The following is a 21,124-nucleotide window of genomic DNA, read 5'->3' as shown; positions in this document are numbered from 1 at the left end:
CCGTCAGGTCCTGGAGACTTTCCCAAGTGCAGGGCAATGATTGCTTTTGTCACTTCCGGCTGAGAAATAGAACATTCTAAGCTGTCTTTCCTGCAGTCTTCAAATTTTGGCATTAATTTAAAAAAATTCATTCTTGAATGCATATACATTTACTTCACATTTATCAAATAATGTGGTCTAGAACTCATTGAAAGCATCCTCTGTATACCTCTGTTCACTTGTAACATTACCCACCTATTCAATCTGATGTACAGAATTCTGCTGAGCGTTTTGTTTTTCAAGAGTGGGCATTCTTTTGGTCGATATCTCTCCTGCGGTCATTTTCTCTGCACTTGATCTTATTTGCGCACCACGATGCTTCTCTTTGTGCAGCCATGAGCGCCTAGATAGGGCCTAGGTGTCACTGGAATTAGTTTCAATTATAAGTGAGTACAATGTCCTCCCTATTTCATTTGTGATCACTGCTTAGTATCATTTGTAGTAGGTAAAAGAAACGGACGTAGACCAGTATTAACTGGGACACGCGGAAGCTTAATTCTAATCTCTTGGAAAATGACATATTTATGGACAGCGTTCGAGAGGCGCTAGTAAACACAGACGGTGGAGACCAAAAATATCAAGTTAAGTGGAAACAATTTGAAGAGGATATAAAATTGAAAGCTATATAGCGCTCAAGTATAATAAAACACGCAAAGAGTGAAGAAGAACACTACGCTTAAATGTGAAACAACTGCTAGCAGAGGAAAGCAAAATGCCAGGCTTATTCATAAATGATATAACGTCAGTAAAGTCCGAATTGGAACAACCGTCAAGCCACATAGAAACACCTCCTTCAAGGTTCAAACAGCATGGTACCTCGATCTATACTTGCTGCTGATAGGCATGTCTGGGGGAACTATCGTGTTTTCAGCGTTACGAGCTAGATTGCGCAATTAGCGTGCGTTGCACATCGGCACGATGCGGCGGTGTGCGCTGTCATCTCCCTCGCATACTTTGCGACACGGAGAGAAGGGGAGCGACCCTCACTCGCGCACCCTAACCTTGTGATGGGGAGAATCGTACGTCTTGGCTAGCCTTGGGCTTTCATTGGAACAATTTTATTGTAGTTGCCAGGCGCACAAAGATAACGGCGATCGTTGCACAGTCTCTGCGGAAAGGGCGCGCTTTTCAGACACAGGGAAGTAACAACTGAGACGCTTATTCACAATCACCTGCACCTGTGAGCACGTTTCTTACATAATGTGTGCGTGAAAAACGTGGGGTACGTTTCTATCTGCTTGCCATTCTGCACGTGACCTTCTAATTTGTTGCTATCGCGTTCATTTCTTCGCCTTTGCGGCAAAGCTGTGACTTTTGTTTTAATTACAATCCGTTTTGTCTTGGTGCTAAATACTTCTATTTGAGGAATATAGAGGCATTCTATAGTCTAGTACGGCTGAAAGCTAGGTAAATTATAGTCGTTGAATTGTATTGCTCCTATACTGACCCATAGTTTTACTATCATATCGCGTAAGGATATATATAAGGTGGTCAATTCAAGTGAAGTTACGCTCTAGATAACTGCATGTCATTGAAATAAGGTAAATGAGCTACGTGAGAAGCACTTTTGCCAGAATATTGCAGAAGGCTTCCGTTATCCGACCTGCATTCACTCCCCACGTCCTTCACAGTCAAAGTGCCTGAGTTGTCATCGTCTCATTTTCGTCATCTAAATTTCGATTCTTTTTTTGGTAGCACAATGATAATATCAGCGTCATGTTCAGCTACTGTACTGTCGACTGCACACAAATCAAGCGGTCACACATTTAGCGTAACAGCGGCGTCTTAATGGAAATGAAGTATTCGCTGAGGTAGACTACTAAAGAAAGAAAATGCGCAAACTGCCACTGCTATGTAACCCCGCAGTGTTTCCTACCATGTACATCATAATCTGAATGCGTGCTGTGTACTTCTTGAACAAAGAATACATCTCAATGTTAATTCGTACATTCCCCGATTCCCCACTGAACACTGTAAAATTCACCGAGCGAATGGGCAATCATTAGTGACCGAAACGTGCCTGTAACCTGCCCGTAGTCGTCGAAGAACCAGTACATTCAATCTAGACGTAGTCCACACGCATGGTGACAACCTGCACCTTTCTGCAGCTCGACGGAAGTATTCTTTAAACGGTGTCACAATGTAAAGCAGGGCCAATTTCCTGAAAAGAGAGAAAAAATGCACCCGTTTATTAGATGGAGTGTAACTCGTCAGCTAAAATACGGCGCTCTTGTGATTTCGCTTGCAGATCGGGCTGTCATTCTTTTTCTTCTTCGCCAGTGCCCCCATACTTTACAACCCGTAAACTTCTAGCACGCGTCGATTTCTTGCAGAGGCATCGCACTTATAAATGCAGTGCAAATCTAGAGCAAGAGAGTCCCATTAGATAATGTATACGTCCCGGCCTTGACTGTGTTTCTCATACACTTTGACCTGACATGTCCAAACGAGCACGGCACTGAATAGAAGGACGAAACCCCCTCCTCCTCGCCTTTTTTTTGCCACTTGCAAGTTACGCAAATAGCGTGGCAGCCTCTTCGATATTCCGTGGAGGTGCTGTGGTGCGGAGAAAATAGCTGACAACGCTGGAATAACTAGAAACACGCTTTCTCCGTGAGAGTTGGAAGGCCTGAGAGACACATGCCATGCACCCGACATCTCGGAGGCCACGGACAGAGGCAGAAAGCTCGACCCCAAGGACGTTCGCCCCTAAAAAATCGAAGCGGAGGATGGAAGGAGTGAGAGTGAAGATGCCGATGTTCGAAAACTGCTTATTGCGTCTGATGGCAGGAACACAACTGAATCGACACAGACTGGTCTACACTCTTTTAACAAGATAACAGCGCCACCAAAGAGTGCACACGCATGCTCTAGGCAATGAACAACTAAAGACAGATGACATAACACACTTTACTCGCGATTACCACACTCCTGCCAAAGAAAATGACAGCCGGTCAAACATCAGTCGACCTGGTGGACGCGCCACCCGAATGCTACGTCTAAGCATAGGATTGATGTAATTGATATGTAGGGTTTAGCGTCCCAAAACCACGATATGAATATGATTGCTAATGGAGGGCTCCGTAAATTTTGACCACCTGGTGTTCTTTGACGTGCACCCAAATCTGAGCACACGGGCCAATAACATTTCCGTCTCGATCGGAAATGCAGCCGCTGCAGCCGGGATTTGATCCCGCAACCTGCGGGTCAGCAGCCGTGTACCTCAGACGCTAGACCACCGCGGCGGGGCTCTGAGCACAGGAGGGGTGGCTCTTTGCTGCGGTGACGACACTGCCGGTTGTACTGAACAATTTTCCCTTTCCAAAACGTCTCTTTCATGCGGCAACGACGTTTCATGTTCACGATCTTCCACATACTCATCTTTCAAAGAAGTACAACACAGGTGATCGGCGTGCCAAAGCGTGTTTGTTTGTCAACGTATATCGGATACGTTACCGGAGATTTCACGCTCGCCACCTTTCCAGGCCGCAACTTCACAAGTTCACCACTAACAGTACGCATGGGCATATAATATCAAACAGAAAATGCTCTAGGCTTGCCCCTACGATTATTTGTGCTGCGCACTACCCTGTCAGACTTAGATTTGATCGTAGCTTCCATGTCTGGTTTGAGCAGAGATTGCCTTGTGCGCCACTTTCTCTTTGAAAACAACTCTGTTGGTGTTTTACCGGTGAATGTGTGCGGCAACAGTGGCGTAGTTCTGTACGCAAAGAGAATGTTGTCAACTTTCTGTTGCAAGGATCTAGAGCTTTGGCTCAGTTCATTCTCTAGCAGCTGCTTCGACAATGACTGTTTAACAGTCTGCCGTGCTCGTTCTGCTGCGCCGTTCGATTGACGATGATAAGGCTTCAGAGTATGCTTCACGCCATTCGCATGCGAGAAATTCTCACTCTTTTGCTCGAAACTGTGACCTATTGTCCGTAACTATCTCACGAGGCAACCCGTAGCTTGCAAACAGTGACCTTACAGTTTCGACAGTTCTTTGCGCAGTAGTAGAAGTCGTAATTTTTACATCTACCGACTTACGATGTGAATCGACTGCGACCATAAACATCTTGTTTTCTTTTTCTGCAAAGTCAGGGTGCACTCGCTCCGAACTGCTAGTACACCATCTCAATGGGGTAAGTGGCACTGGCTGGCCTACTCGTCTTACCCTCAGACAGATGTGACATTGTTTTACAGATTGTTTGAGGCAACAATTTAATGTGGTCCACCATCTCAATGATCTTGCCAAGGCCTTCATTTTACTGATATGTGGGTTGTTCATGTAGCAACGACAGTACTTCCTCCTGAAGAGCACGGGATAGAACGACTCGGTTGTCCCAAACGAAGCAATGCTCCTCTACCGAAAGCTCAAGCCTTAACAAAAAGAAAAGTTGATACTGTGCATCAACAGATGGCGGTCAGCCATGCCAAGTCATTTCGTGAACAGCACTGAAAACATAGTCTTTAGACGTTTCACACACGATGTACTTTGTTGCTAAGGGCAATTCTCTGACGGGGCAAATGTTAAAAAAACTTGTCTACATCATCAGTGGTTTGAGACCATGGCAGACACGACTACCCGTCAGCATTGCTAATATTTGCCTCTGATTGTGTACAATGCGGAAGTAGTAGTTTGACACAAATATGGCCTAGTGGTGGACACGCGCCACTGCCACAGCAGTGCTGCGGTGTTTTGCTTCAAATATTACCGTGAGTGGCTGGTGATCAGTGATAACATCAAAGCTGTAATAGCAAAGTGAGTTGAGGGGCTAGTTGGGTTTTCATGACTGGAGAAAATTGCGCTACAATTGCTGCGAAAAATATAATATGAGAGGAGACGAAAAAGAAGTAGACAGTACAAACTCAAACTATCAACTGAAGTGTATTGAAAGAACTCCGAAGAATGAAGGATTGCCGGAATTATAATAGTCATTTTACGAAAATGGTGAGCTCGGCAATCTTGATCGACGGTCTTCAGGTGCAAACACGTGGGGTGATTACGATTACCAGATGTGATGCTCTTTCCAAGTGGTTGGCAGGGTATGCTGATTAAAATGCTATTTCTGGCTTCTGAAGAATTCGATTTCTGTGGGGTCAGTGCAATGGAGCTGGAGCTGACGCATGCGTTTTCTCTGTCTGATATGTGAAAGGCTTCCCAAATTTTACGTTTAGTCTTCGCGTGTAGGCCTTTTTCGATTTGGCCAAAATTTTAGTTTTTTTCAAACAATGCACTGCACCCATACTCTGCAGTGCATAGCGAGGTTACCTGTGATGGCTGTCCGCTGACATGCATATCGATGCTCTTTGAGCCGTTAATCGATGCACCTTCCTGATTGCCCAATGTATTCTTTGCCACATGTCAGTGGAGTAGAGTATGTGATGCCTACTTCACATTCAACGCATTCTTTAGCATGACGTGTTCGGTACTTTTCTTTATTCGCCTCGGGGTCGTTCACTTTTTGGCACATTCCTTTTAATTTGACTGGAGCTGAGAACAAAACATTCAGCTCATGCCTGGCTCCTATCTTCCTCAATTTATGGGATGCCTTGTGAACGTATGGAATCATTACAGGATTTTAGTCATGCTTTTGTCAAGAAAAGTGAAGAACCCAACAAGCACGTGGTGAGTGACAACACGGCATCACTCATCACGTTTATCTGGGTGCGAAGAACAATTCGCTCTGACACCCGGCATGAAGCAAATCGCTGGAATTGTGCGGCCATCAACAGACGTAAAAACAAATAGCCAGCGTTGCTTAAGGTTTAACCAGCAAATTTCAAGCCTGCGCTACTTTCCACGTACAATGAATGCTCTGAGGTTCATGCACTACAAAAGCACTGACAAATGCTGTGCACGCGTAAAACAAGGTGATTTGCAACTGCAAAGGTCATGTGATAACATTTACCTATTCAACTTGGATGCAGAAAGTCTTGCGAAGCTGATATGTGTACTCTGCGGGCTACAACCAAACGCGCGAGTTATCACGTATTTTCACAAAAACTTCGCATCTCGAAGAAACGAGTCAGATTTATCGCGTCATGGACGGTTCGGCATATACGCCGATGCACGAAACATACAAAGTAGTTTGTGTTCGTTTCTTGCTATGAGTTAACACTGAGGCTAGCACAGCTGAACAAGGGAGCGTCTGCCTACTGGTCCTCCTCGAGAGGACGCTCCCGAATTCTGCTAGGTGGCGTGACAGTCTATGAACGTTGCGAATACCTTATGGTGCCTCTGACGCCACCGTCTGATCTGCGACGTCATTACCGTGAGGTTGTACAACTCTCAGTCGAGACAAGCCGCACCACAATTCTAGGGACCCTGCCCACGGCTTAGTGTCCAGAATGACTCAATCCTTTTTTCTGCGGGACCTTCTAACGAACAAGAAGTACTCCGTCACAGAAGCAGCATCGAGTGTGTGCCAGAGGCTCGAGCTATTTAACTATGCCCGGTGCAGTGCCACCAGCGCTAGGCCCAGTGAATCTCTTTCATAATATGCAGTGTATAAATACAATAAGCACATGTGCAGGTGTGTTGATTGAAACAAACAAGAAGTGAAAATGATCGCAGATTTTTTATTCTGCGGCAAAGATTCTCGGCAAAACGAGCAATGAGCAGGTCCGCGTACACTACAAGCATATAGCAGTGGGAGGTGTGTGCCATTAGCTAGCCATCCTCCAGTCTGCACGCAAATGAATTCATATTCCTCGACATGTTTATACGATGCTGTACCTGCAATCATTTTCACTTCTAGCTTCTTCCATTGTACAAATATTATGACGTTATGAAATAGAAGTTGTAAATATCACTTGTCCCTTGCATGTCATTCTTGTGTGATGCGTTTTTTCTTGTGATAAGTTATTCTCGTCAATATATGCACCAAGTAGGCCCCCGAAACTCTTTTTGAGTCCGTTAGTCCTCGGCATTTCTTGCCACCAAACAATGACTGATTCGACTCCTCAGTCTTGGCTTACCAATTCCAGAACAGCGCGTGTTGCACCACTATCATTTTGATAAGACTTCTCCGGCGGAATTGCGGTGCACTAACTAAAGGAAGATATTGTTATAACCAGAAAAGCTTGTTAATTCAACACCTGTTAATTAGGGAAATAAGACTATTCGGGCATGTCCTCTGGTCTCGGCTAGTGAATGTATCGCTTGATGTCACAAAACTCTAGTTACGGTCATATTTGGCCGCAACCGGGCTACTTCGGACAATCCTTAAAGTGCGCCGAGTGCGAGGCGCTGCAAATCTGCCATGCAGAATTAAGTTTTTAAAAAGCCGACATGGCCGCGGACTCAAAAAAAAAAAACAAATGCGTGGTCGCTTTGGGTAAGCATTAGGTAGGACCCCGTGTTTTAGGAATTTATTTTCTTGAACTTTTCTATCGAAAATTTTTATATGATGTGTATGACAAACATTCAACAATCACGCATGGTCACATGAAAACAAATATCGTTAACATGTGTTCATACGAAATTATTGGATATGAGGCATAAGTGTCACGAAAATTTCGCTAGGGTTAGAGAGTGTTTTTTGGAGTTTACTTTCTTGCAGAATAATTAGCTTTTAACAGAGTTCATTGCTTGTGAAATACCGATTCTCCGGAATTCGGTGTTTATTTTTATATGTAAATTCTCGAAAATACAATTAAAGCGTGCTGCATTAGTGCTGATAGTCTTGTTTTTTTTCATTCTTTAAATTTAACTCAAAATGTTTTATACCGGGATCCACCACGGCTTCGCTTACGTACTACCCGCACGGAACTGACTTTGAAAATATTTATTAAGAGATTGCAAAGAAAAGAAACACTGGGCAAAAATGTGTCGTTCGTAATCGATCCAACAACCTCTGGAACTTCTGCGCACCGCGCTAACATTTACGTCACTACCTTGTTTAGCATGCAACACCAAGCCATTAATGAGCACCATACACTGTTTGGCGGTCCTCAGAGCTTCGAAACTTTACCACCTTTTCGTTATCAGTGGCCAGATGGCCTGACGGGCTCGCGTTGGGCGCGTTCTTAAGGTTGTAGTCTCCACGAAGTGGTCTCTCCTGCGTGTGTTTATCAGACTCCTAATTTGGGAGTGGACGAAGGCCACTTCGAACGCTGCCACGGTCGTGTTTACGAAAGGAGCGCAGTGCCGACTCACGACGTGGAAAGAATCGTGACAGTTCGCACTTGTACTCTGCATACTTTTGAGCTTGTTTTGTGCCTCTTTCTTTCCGTTTGGAAAGCGCACTTGTGTCGAGTTTCGAGCTGTCATAGCTGTTAGTCCATGCTCATCTAGTGTATGCTTATTTTGTACGTGTTTTCGGCTTGAGGTGTGTGCTGCAAGTTTCGAGCTGCTTGCGGTTCCTAAAGTACGTGACTTTGCAATTTGTTGTTTTCGCTGAAACAATGCACAATAAACACTGAAATACCTCTTTAAAGACAATTTTCAATAACGCGTTATAGCGATTCCTATATAGGGAAGGGGGTTAGGGGGACGCAGAAGATAAGGTGGGCAGATGAGATTAAGAAGTTTGTGGGTATAAATTGGCAGCAGCAAGCACAGGACCGGGTTAACTGGCGGAACATGGGAGAGGCAGTGGACGTATTCAAGCTGATAATGATGATGTTGACGATATTGATGATGATGCTGATGATGATGATGAAGATATAGGGAGATCAGCCCCGTTTTTTCACTTCCTGCTCATTTTGTACTCTGTTGGCTGTTGATATGGCGGTTGATGTGCACTGATAAAGTCGAAGAAGTGCATTTTTGAAGAAGAGCAGGAGCTATAGCCAAGCTATTTCTTATCATGCTTTTAGGCAACTGCGTTTCATGGTTACAAAAAAGATGACAGAAAAATAAATCACAAAGCTTTTCAAACTATACAATTCCGATAAACACTCATCTTGTGGAAGCGCGCACCTATCGCACATCTCACATTACGGATATTGCGGGCATTTAGTATACACACCCTCTTCACCGGTACATTATCATCATTATCATTTGTGGCTCATGCATCCACATTGTTGTCGCGTAGCATCATCATCTTGGCTCATTCATCATAGCTGTCGGCTGCCGGTTTCTCGGGCCTAATAAAGGTCATCCAAACCAAGACTTCATACGTGGTGAAGCGCGCTGTTAACAAGATCCCCCGCCATCCTCTCGACCACTCTACTCCCTGGAGCTACGTTAAGGTCGCCGCTCGGGCCAGGTGTCTTGAAATATGTCGCACCAAGATGAGGTCGTTGCTGCTGCCGTTCTCACTCCACCACCACGTGCCGCGCCTTCTCACATCATCAACAGCCTCCAGCGTGAGCCCCATCCCTTCGCTGGTATGTGCGGGTAAGATGTGAAGGAATGGCTGGACGATTTCTAACGTGTCGGTGCTGCTAACCGGTGGGATAACACCTACAAACTCGCTCACGTGTCATTCTACCTCACGGGTGTCGCGAAGACGTGGTTCCTCAACCACTTCATCGACATACCCGATTGGTCAGCCTTCAAAGATCAGCTTCGCCATGTCTTTGGCACACCGACTGTTCGTTCGGCTCTCGCAAAGAAAGCTCTCGCGGCTCGGAAACAGCACATCGGGGAGTCGTATACATCCTACATCGAGGATGTCCTTTCACTTTGCCGCCGGGTTGAAACCACAATGACAGAATCCGACAAGGTGCGCCAGCTTCTTAATGGAATTGCACCCGTCGCATTCAATGCCTTTGCAATCCAGAATCCGGCTACTGTTGCTGACGTTGCGACAACCTGTCAGCGCCTCGAAGAGCTTCAGTCTTGGCGCTTACAACCGGACAGTGACGCGGCCCGTAGTACGGCGGATCCAATCCTACAAGACACGATAAGGGTGAATGTACGCGAAGAATTAGAATCAATGAGATTCACACTACCTTCAGTGTGTCCAATTCAGTCTTCTTCAACGTCATTGTGGGATGTCATCAGGGAGTAGCTCACGTTCATGACCCACATGGCCAACCTGCAGCCCACTGTCTCTCGTACTCTCCCATCATTCCCACACACCGCCGCCGCACCACCAGGCACCGTCAGCTGGACGTCCCCGCCAAAAACGTACGCGTCGGTTGCTGCCGCACCTCCCACAAGCTTTCCCACGAGCTTTTTATCACCACCGCCTGAGCCGTCATCTGTCCCTCTCACTGCTCTTTCTCCCGGTGCAGTTAGCGCATGCTACTACACTCCTTATCGACCGACTCGGCCTACGTGCTATTATTGCGCCTATCGTGGTCACAATTCACGCCAGCAAGACGAGCGTCGAGGGTACGACATACGCGAACGGAACTATACCGCAGGAGCCTTGTACCAGGGCCCCCGTTATTCATCACCGCCGCGTCGGTCTCCATCTCCGCCAGCATCGGGTGAACTGCGCAGTAGTCATCGATCAACCAGACGCCGTTCTCCATCGCCCTACTGTCGCTCCTCTTCTCTTCAGCCTGCTTCCCTCGCTTCTGATCGGCGTCCACAAAACTAAGCGATGCTGTTTTTGGAGGACAAAGTGCATTCCAACACAGGACTCCAATTCCTCCAGAGCGCCCTTACAACATGATTGTGGTCACAGTTGAGGGAGTGGACGTTGATCCTTTGGTGGACACTGAAGCTGCGTTTTCTGTTATCTGTGCTGATTTGTGTGCCCGTCTTCGAAAAGTCACAACGCCTTATGATGGACCAACACTGGTTACAGCCCAGGGAACAATGATTCGCCCTTCCGCTTTGTGTATTGCCTGTGTACTAATCGACGAAATTCTTCATATAGAATTTGCTGTGCTATCCCCGTGCTCCTACAAACTCATTTTCGGCTGGGACTTTCTTTCCTCTGCTTCTGCGGCTATTTGTTGTGCACAACGTGTCGTCCATCTTACTGACACGGACCACTTGCCCAACGACGAAACCTACAGGCCACTTCGACTTATCGCTGCTGTAGACATCGAGTTACCACCACACGAACATCAATTAGTCACAGTTTTGTCCAACGATGTCGACACTGGTGACCTTTTGTTCACTCCGTCAACACGTTGCCTTAATAAATGCATAGCTCTCGCGTCAGGTGTGACTTGCTTCAACAATGGATCAGCTGTCCTTGCTGCTACGAACACCACAGCAGATAAAAATTTACTGCTACGGGAAACTACTGTCGCCTGTGTTGCCTATCTGTAGGCAGTGTGCGTTGTGCCTCTTGCCCCTGTCTCCTCTAAAGGTCATCCTGCAGATCATGCTACTTCCTCGGCCTTTACAGCAGCCATCAACAAAGTCTTGGCAGACTCACAGAAGCAGCAGCTACTTGATTTGTTGGAAAAGCATGCAAACTCCTTTGACGTTCATTCATCCACCCTGGGCCAGACAGCCGCTACAGCACATCGCATTCAGACCGACGGAACATCCATTGTGCACCGCCGTCTGTACGGCGTCTCTCTAGCCGAACGAAAAATTATTGAAGAAAACATAGATGATATGCTGCAACGGGAGATAATCCGACCCTCAACCAGTCCTTAGTCGTCTCCCATCGTTCTGGTGCGTTAAAAAACGGTTCCGTACGATTTCGCGTCGATTACCGAGCACTCAGTAAGATCACTAGGAAGGACGTATACCCCGTGCCACGCATCGACGACGCCCTCCATTCCTTACAGGGTGCTGAATACTTTTAGAGCCTCGACTTGCGTACCGGCTATTGGCGAATCCATATGCACGAAGATGATAAAGAAAAAACTGCGTTTGCAACCCCGGACGGCCTATACGAATTCAATGTTATGCCGTTTGGTCTATGCAATGCGCTTGCAACTTTTGAGCACATGATCGACACCATGCTGCATGGCCTGAAATGAAAGACTTGCCTATGTTACCTCGATGACATTGTTGTCTTTTCATCGACGTTTCCTCAACATCTGCAACGCTTGGACGAGGTCCTGACTTGTCTTGCGGGCGCTGGTCTTCAAATTAACACCAAAAAGTGCCATTTTGCCAGCAGATCTATCAACGTCCTCAGTCATGTTGTGAGCAAGGACGAAATTCGTCCAAACCCCGATAAAACTGCGGCGTTGCTTCTCTTTGCCCGCCCTGAAAAACCGAAACATTTGCGAAGTTTCCTTGGTCTCGCCTCTTACTTTTGGCGATTCATACAAAATTTTGCTTCCATAGCCGCGCGACTCCATAAGCTAATTGCTTCCGGTATGCCCTTTCAGTGGTCTCAGGAATGGGAATCGGCTTTCGACAGGTTGAAGAGTGCCCTGACGACCAACCCTGTACTTTCTCATTTTCACGATGATGCACCGACCTTCCTGCATACAGACGGTAGCGGCCACGGTTTAGGAGCCGTGCTCCTGCAGCACGACAACTCTTCGCGAGAGCGAGTCGTTACCTACGCCAGCCGCGTCCTCTCTGCAGCCAAGAGGAACTACACGATCACCGAGCAGGAGTGCCTCGCCATCGTTTGGTCAGTGGAGAAATTTCGTCCTTATCTGCACGGCCGCCATTTCACCATTGTGACGGATCACTACGCTTTATGTTGGCTTTCAACACCCAAGAACTTGTCGGGACGCCTCGGCCGCTGGATTCTACGCCTCCAAGAGTATGATTTTGACATCGTATACAAGTGTGGCAGAAAGCATAGTGACGTCGGTGCTCTTTCTCGCTGCCCACTACCAGCGCCTCCCCTCAGCGTTTCCGCAATCACTTTGCACAACACACCCTAGGAGTCCACGTCCACGGCAGTTTCCTCACTCGCCTCTATGGACCAGCTGCCTTCGGATGACCCCCACGATTTTTCATGTGGACAGCTGGCTGACCCATACTATCGACGTATTAGAGGCTACCTCACTGGCAGTTCCCTTCCACCTAATGCGAGGCTCCGTCACCAACTCTCGCAGTTTAAGCTGGACAACTCGGTGCTGTACCGCAAAATTTACCATCCTGGCGGTCAGCGCTGGGTTCCCGTTCTACCCCGATCACTTCAATCCGAAGTCCTCAGAGCGCTTCATGACCATCCGACTGCTGGTCACCTTGGTTGCCATAAAACATACGATCACCTTCGAAATCGGTTTTATTGGCCAGGTATTACCACTAGTGTAGCTCGGTACGTCGGGTCCTGCACTGCCTGCCAATGTAAAAAACTACCCACATCTGCTTCAGCCGGTACACTACAGCCTCTTCCGTGCCCAGCCGCACCATTTGAAGTTGTGGGCGTCGATCTTTATGGCTCCCTTCCTGTCAGTGCTGCTGGAAACCGATGGATAGTAACAGCCGTTGACCATTTGACGCGCTACGCCGAGACGGCATCCGTCACTGCCGGTTCAGCTTCTGAAATTGCCAATTTCATCCTCCGAGCCATTATAGTGCGTCATGGTGCTCCACGTGTATTGCTCAGTGACCGTGGAAGGTCCTTCCTTTTTCAATTAGTCAACGAACTTCTTCACGCCTCCAGCACAACTCACAAGTCTGCCTATAGCTATCATCCCCATACTAACGGCCTCAGTGAACGATTCCACCGCACTCTTGCTGACATGATCGCCACTTATATTCAACCAGACCACAAGAACTGGGACGTAGTTCTGCCATTCGTTACTTTCGTCTACATTACTGACATTCAGCGGACAACCGGCTACTCATCATTTTACCTAGTTTACGGATGCTCCCCAACTTCTTTTCTGGACGTCCCTTTCTTTACCTGCCAAGCGGATTCATCTCCATCTTCTTCAGGGGAATACGTTTTACGACTCTCACAGTGCCACCAACGTGCACGTATAAACACTGAAGCCCGACAGCAAGACAGAAAGCTAGTTTATGATGAATCGCATCGAGCTGTATCCTTCCAACCTGGAGACAAAGTGCTCCTTTTGACGCCTATTCGCACACCTGGTTTGTGTGACAAATTTCAGCCACAATTTATCGGGCCGTACACAGTTCTTGAAAAGCCTTCATCAGTGAATTATCGCGTGACGCCACTTGTAGCCCCAGCAGATCGCCGTTATCAAACTACTGAGGTCGTCCATGTCTCCCGTATGAAGCCCTTCATGCGACGTTCTTTCTCCCCTTGACATGCCGCAGCCAGGCTGGCCGCTTTCACGTGGGGGGAATTGGTGTGGGCATTTAGTATACGCATCCTTCACCGGTACATTACCATCGTTATCATTTGTGGCTCATGCATCCACATTGTTGTCGCGTAGCATCATCATTTTGGCTCAGTCATCGTAGCTGTCGGCTGCCGGTTCCTCAGGACTAATAAAGGTCATCCAAACCAAGATTTCACAATATAAATAAATAAATAAATAAATAAATATATATATATATATATATATATATATATATATATATATATATATATATATATATATATATGTATATGTATATATTTATTTATTTATTTATTTAAAATACCTTACAGGCCCTTGTTGCAGGGCATTGTGTAAGGGGGGTTACAAAGGGTGAGTGTCGCGACAAAACCGTAAGGAAACATCAAACTTTGAAAGAACTCACCAAAAAATAACGCGTTATATGCCACTAAAGAGAAAATGTACAAAAAGTCATTTGAAGTTACACATCGGAACATTGCTGGTGGGAGGAGAACAAATATCCGCAATACACTTACTTAAAAACACCTAGCACACACGTAGCCAAAAATATTTTAGAGCAGCATGCAGAAAGCAATTTGTTCTTGTTTAAGAAATACAGGATAATAAAGGGCGATAAGAGAGTTTTTCTCGTGTGTATAAGAACATTATAAAGTAGGAAAATGCAGGCGGTCACAAAGTGTGAAAAAAAAAAACCGCGTTCTCTTTACTGAACGAACACAAGGCCCTAAGCTGTAAGTGGGAGGAAATGGAAAAAAAAACGAATGAATATAATTACACTGGAACGATACAGGACGTGCAACAAATACTTGTAAAGAGAAACCAATCGAAGTGTCTATGACTGAAAGAAAGAGTGAAGAAGTTGTCTGAATTTTTCGGGGTCTGATTGATATACAATGTCATTCGAGAGATCATTCCACAAGCGGATGACGCGAGGAAGAGCCGATGAGTTAAAGGCGTCCGTTGACCAATATATTCGCGTGAAACTTAAGTTATTATGCAGCCTACGAGATGTAACGCAAGGTTTATCGAGTTGGAATGGGAATGGTTTGTTACTGTAAACATACTTATGGAAGAGGCATAGGAGAGAAATATCGCGCCGAGTACTCAACAGTTGAAGAGAAAGGCAAAGTTTAATTTCCGTTATGCTGCTATTGTAGTCGTAATTTCGTGAGATGAATCGAGCTGCCCTATTTTGAATAGCTTCAAGCATGTTGATTAAGTAATTTTGGTATGGGGACCAGATCGATGCGGCGAATTCGAGTTGTGGTCGAACGAAGGTCTGATAAGCTAGCTGCCGAACATGGGATGGGCAGCTATGCAAGTTGCGGCGTAAGTAATCCAATAATTTTGAAGCTTTCGCACAAATGGTGGTGATATGGTGTGACCAAGAAAGATTTGGTGTGAAATGAATACCGAGGTACTTGTAGGATGATGCGTACGACAGAGGGTAGTCATCAATTATGTACGAATGGCTAGAAATATGTTGCTTGCGTGTAAAACACATAATTTTGCACTTCTGCTTGTTTAGCGACATAAGCCATTTTTTGCACCAATCATTAATCTTGTTGAGGTCATTTTGCAGTGTTAGGTGATCATCGGTACAGGTTATTGAGCGATATATAATGCAATCATCGGCGAAAATTCGCATGCGAGATGAGGTGCTGATTGGCAAATCGTTAATATAAATTAAGAACAGCAGGGGGCCGAGGACGCACCCCTGCAGTACACCTGAGGTTACGTGGGAAAGAGGGGATTGGATATTGCTTATTACCCTGAACTGCTGGCGGAGTGAAAGAAAGTTTCGAAGCCAAGATAAAGTGAGCGAATCTAATCGGAGTGAAGATAATTTAGAAATCAGACGACAGTGGGGTACGCGATCAAATGCTTTTGAAAAATCGAGAAAAATGCAGTCAGTCTGAAGGTTATTGTTCATGTTGCAATGTAGTTCTGACGTAAATTCCAGCAGCTGTGTCTAGCACGAAAAACCTTTTCTAAATCCATGTTGGTTGATAAAAAAGTAATGGTTAGATTCTAAGTGCCTGAAAACATGAGAAGCGATTATATGTTCCAGGAGTTTGCAGCAGATGCACGTGAGAGAGATGGGGCGATAACTTTCGGGTGAATGTTTATCGCCGGCTTTAAACACAGGGACTATTTTACCAATCTTCCAGTCTATGGGAAGCTGGCCTGTTGCTAATGATTGTCTGAAAAGGTGATACAGGATATTAACAGAAACAGAAAGGGTGTTTTTCAGAAGTTTGGAATTTATACCGTCAATGCCAGCTGAAGTATAGTTTAAGATTTGTGACAAGAAGTGCGATACCCTCAGGCGTTATTCCAATAGGTTGCATATAATCTATGTTGAGATCGAGAACGTTCGGAACGTCGGCGTGGTCTTCCCGGGTGAAAACGGATGAAAAGAAGATGTTAAATGCTGAGGTGCAATGACTATGGAGCATGGTGATCATCTAGCAAGGAAATCTGTTTAACATCATGTTCCGCAGATATTTTATTCCAGAATTTTCTAGGATTTGATTTCAGAAGGGAAGGCAAATCATTAGAGAAATACTTTAGTTTAGCTGATTTAATTGTGGAACAGTATATTTTCAGAACATTTTTGTACGCCTCCCATGCAGAGGACATACCAAGTCGTTTAGCCGCGCGGTATAGACGCTTCTTTTTATTTCTGAGCTGCCGGATGGGTTTAGTAAACCAGGGGTTTGTTTTATCATTTTTGACCGAAACAAGTGGAATATACCGGTTTGCCAGTGCGCATAATTTGTCTCTGTACAGCATCCAGTTATCATTGACGTCACGACTGGAAGAGGATGGCAGGAATATGTCATTGTAGAAGGTTTCTAGTTCGGAGTTGATTTTGCTGTAGTTAGCTTTATTGTAATCGCGGATTTTTTTATGTTCAATGTCGGAGAAAGGTGGTTGAATGTTAAGGGTTACTTGAAGAAGACAATGATCGCTGAATCCATCTATGTTCAGCATGCTATTTACTGTTTCAGGAGCAGAGGTGAGAATTAGGTCGAGGATGTTTGAACCACGAGTGGGCTGATTCACCATTTGCGATAAGTTAAAGACTAAGGTTAGGTTGATAAATTCTGTAGACATGCGGCAAGGGGAAGACAACTGGTTCCAGTCAATCGCGGGAAAATTGAAATCACCAAAGATGAATATGGAATCGGTATGGCAGAGATGGATGGCCTCAGTGATGCTACTGCGCAGTTCTTCCAAATATGAATGTTTACAGTCAGGAGGTCGGTAACAATTTCCGATGAGCAGTGTGGCGGACTTTGTTAAGCATGCTACCCAGATAATTTCTATGTTAGAGTGTACTTTGATGGCATACGATTGTAAAGTTTTTTTTACTGCGAGAAGAACCCCTCCACCCCGCCTATCTATCTATCTATCTATCTATCTATCTATCTATCTATCTATCTATCTATCTATCTATCTATCTATCTATCTATCTATCTATCTATCTATCTATCTATCTATCTATCTATCTATCTATCTATCTATATATATATATATATATATATATATATATATATATTATATATGTATCTGACGAAGGCCGTGCCACGGCCGAAACGTTAGTAAATACGATCCTTTTCTTATGTGCTATCTGCAAGTTAACTCAATATATATATATATATATATATATATATATATATATATATATATATATATATATATATATATATATATATATATATATATATATATATATATATATATATATATATATATTATATATATATATATATATATATATATACTTCATTTCCTTCTGCGTTATCTGGGAAAACTGAATGCGCAAAGAAATATTCATACAAGGAGAAATATTTCAATGAATATACTCAGGTTTGATCATATTACAAAATTGAAGCTTGTGGAAGTAGACGCAAACATACTATAGGAGGTTACTGCCTCGGATGGAGGTGTGCTCCTTTCGATTGATGATAGCCAGTTTCGAAAGTTTCCTTTGGAAGTCGAAAATTCCCTTTTGATTCCGGACCATTTGACGCGCTACGATACGGCCATTCATCGGACAACTGGCTACTTACCATTCATGGTGAGTAGCCGGTTAGATGCGGGCACCGGAGTTTACTTGATGATTTCTAATCATTCACTATTTTACCAGTGAGTGTTTATCGGCTTTTTCTAGAATTTGTCCCAAAATCACGCAGCGTAACTAAGTAATAAGGTGTGGATTCAGAGCAAGTTTTGGTTTAATACACGGGTGTTGACATTTCCCGTTAATATCTTGAACGAAGTCGCAAAAGAATAGAACTGTGACTTTTCCTTGCTTTTAATAAAAGTAGTTATTAGACTGGCGTAACTAGCCATAAAATGAAAGTGAGTTTTTGTAATAGGCATCTAATCACTGTTTTTTGGATATCTCGAAAGCTCGGCATTTGTTGAATTAGGACAGTTTAGGCGTACTTCACTCGCTAGACAAAAACGTAAAAAAAGTAAGCGTGAGGACAAAAAGGTTCGCATAGATTGAGTATGGTAAATATTAAGACCACTGTAGGAACGTACACGCTAGACGACGCGTATGGCACCACATGGACGATTCGCAAGCAGTGACATATTCCTGTGTTGTTCGGATGACGACGTGGACTGACGGCACAAAGTGGTGTAGTGGGAGGTGTTCGAGGTGCAAAGAAGGGTGTCGGAAATGAGAAAAAGTGCGAGAACCTTTCCCGATGTTGTAGTTTCACATCAAACTACGTGGAGGCATTCTTGCTCCTACTACGCTTCACAATGCGCAGGTGTGAAGACGACGCCATAGCCGCCTCGACGCCCAGCGCTGCCGTGGCAGCGGATGCGGGCACCTGTCTGGCGTGTAGCAACGCGGTTACCCTGCGCGCCGTCCAGCTGAGCGACGTGTGGGCGGCGCTGGTCAAAAGCCAGGCGCTGTGCGTCTTCCTCCTCGCCTACACGGTCTCCTACGCTATGAGGCTGCTGATCACGCAAGTAAGAGCGTCGCACCCGGCTGCCAGCTTACGCACTCACACTTACGTGCCTTGTCACAGCGCCTCATGTATTTATTCATTTATTTATTTAATTTATTTAATAATTCACCTTCAGGGCCTTTCGACATCGCAGAGGGGAGTGGGTTGCAGAGTGGGAAGAAAAAAATAGACAGCAGCAATAACAAAGGTAACGCAATTCATAACTAGTAAAATGCTCGCTAATCATACAATGTTAGCTGAATATGACGAATATCGCGCACGACAAGAACATAAATAATTATAAAATGGGTGAATTTTTTTGCTTATACAGAAATAAATGGGCAGGTTAAATACAGTGATGGATCAACATCTCCAGGTTCACTTAAAATAAGATTATAAGATTGACAGGCACAGCATTAACAGTATACCATATAAATTGTTCAGGTGACATTAGTTCATGCAAGCACTTGTTACTGTACAATTGTTTTGTAGTGCTTTACAAAAGCTCTCGTTGTTGTTGTTAATACTCACAATATCAACCGGGAGGTATTCCAATCATGTGATCTATTATGAGGTGTAAATGGTTTTGAAAAACACATGGTGTTACACACACAAATTCTAACTTCGTGTTGACGATGAATGCGGTGAGATAAGCAATATGGTAGCCACAAGAACTCCTGATGTAATGTGGGTGGTGATATTGTTTATGAAAAAATGATAAGCGAAAAACCTTACGTCGGGAAGCTAGCGATTCGAGATGCAGACGTGATTTCATTAAAGATGCGCTCGATGTTCGGTGGCAGTCATATAGAAGAAATCGACAAGAGATATTTTAGATTAGTTCAATGGATTGAATATAGTTGTGTTGATAGTTGAAGCGTACGCTAGTTTTGGCTTCGTCAATGTTTTATAAAGTAGTAACTTTAGTGATGATAAAGCGCGAGAAGAGTTGCAGCTCAAATAACCTAAAAAATAATTGGCTTGATTAGTTATGTATTTGATATGTTTATTAATTTTTAAGCTAGATGTTATATGCACACCTAAGTATTTATATGAGTTCGCAGTTTCTGATGAAATGTTATCCAGGTGGTATACGGGCAGCATACTGTACGATCTAGATATTCTCATAAATTTACACTTGTTAATGTTTCGCACCATTCGCCACAGATGACACCAGTTGCAAACGTTATTTAGATGGGACTGGAGAGTAGATACATCATGCAGTGAAGTTAATTCTCTAAAAATTACGCAATTGTTGGCACACAAGTGTATATTAGAGGTAACTACAGAAGTAAGATTATTAATGTAGATAAGGAATAAAATACGCCCCAGGACCGACCCTAAGGAACTCCGGACTGAACGATGGAACGTGGCAAGTCATGATCATTAGCTGTTACGAACTGGAAACAATTGACAAGGAACGATTCAGTCCATTTTAAAAGGTTACGATCAAGGTTTAGTATGCTTAGTTTATGAAGCAAAAGCTTATGACTTCCTTTATGAAATGCTTTTGAAAAGTCTGAAAAAATGCAATCAGCAAGAAATGAGTGGTCAAATATCTGGTGTACTTTGTGAAAGAAGTACAATAATTGAGACCCACAAGATAAAATTTTATAAAATCTATGTTTTGAAGAAGTAAAAAATAAATTAGATTACAGAAAACTTATTGAATTAGTAAAAATTGACCGTTTACAGCAGGTTCTAGGTAATTATTTGGGATGATATTTGCAGGTGATTTTTCGCTTACAGGTATATGTAATGAAATAACTTTTCCTGTTTTCCACACGAGTGTAAGAGTGGATGAGTCAAGTAACTGCTGAAAAAATTCAGCCAGTACGAAGACGAGGTGGTTTTAAGGAGTTTTGCACATATTAGCATATCCCGTAGAACAGTGCATTTTGAATGAATTTATCAGCACAGTACACTAGCTACCTCGACAATTATCGGAGACATTGGTAAATAGTTATAACTTCTCTGTACGAAGAATAATATCTGTAGTTCGCGAGAAGTTGTTTGCGAGA

General features: G+C 44.2%; 1 protein-coding gene across 1 annotated transcript in view; it reads left to right on the top strand.

Moving 5' to 3' along the window:
• Positions 1-21,124, top strand: part of LOC119181513 (putative peptidoglycan muropeptide transporter SLC46) — a 335,450-nt gene that overhangs the window by 30,937 nt on the left and 283,389 nt on the right. Inside the window, exon 2 of the mRNA XM_075882962.1 lies at positions 18,921-19,125. Coding sequence (XP_075739077.1) covers positions 19,105-19,125 — 21 coding nt within the window. The 5' untranslated portion in view covers positions 18,921-19,104. The remainder of the gene's footprint in view (positions 1-18,920; positions 19,126-21,124) is intronic.

Source organism: Rhipicephalus microplus, unplaced genomic scaffold (assembly GCF_043290135.1).
Source record: "Rhipicephalus microplus isolate Deutch F79 unplaced genomic scaffold, USDA_Rmic scaffold_14, whole genome shotgun sequence".
NCBI classification, from domain to species: Eukaryota; Metazoa; Arthropoda; class Arachnida; order Ixodida; family Ixodidae; genus Rhipicephalus; species Rhipicephalus microplus.
This window is presented reverse-complemented; position numbering and strand designations above follow the sequence as displayed.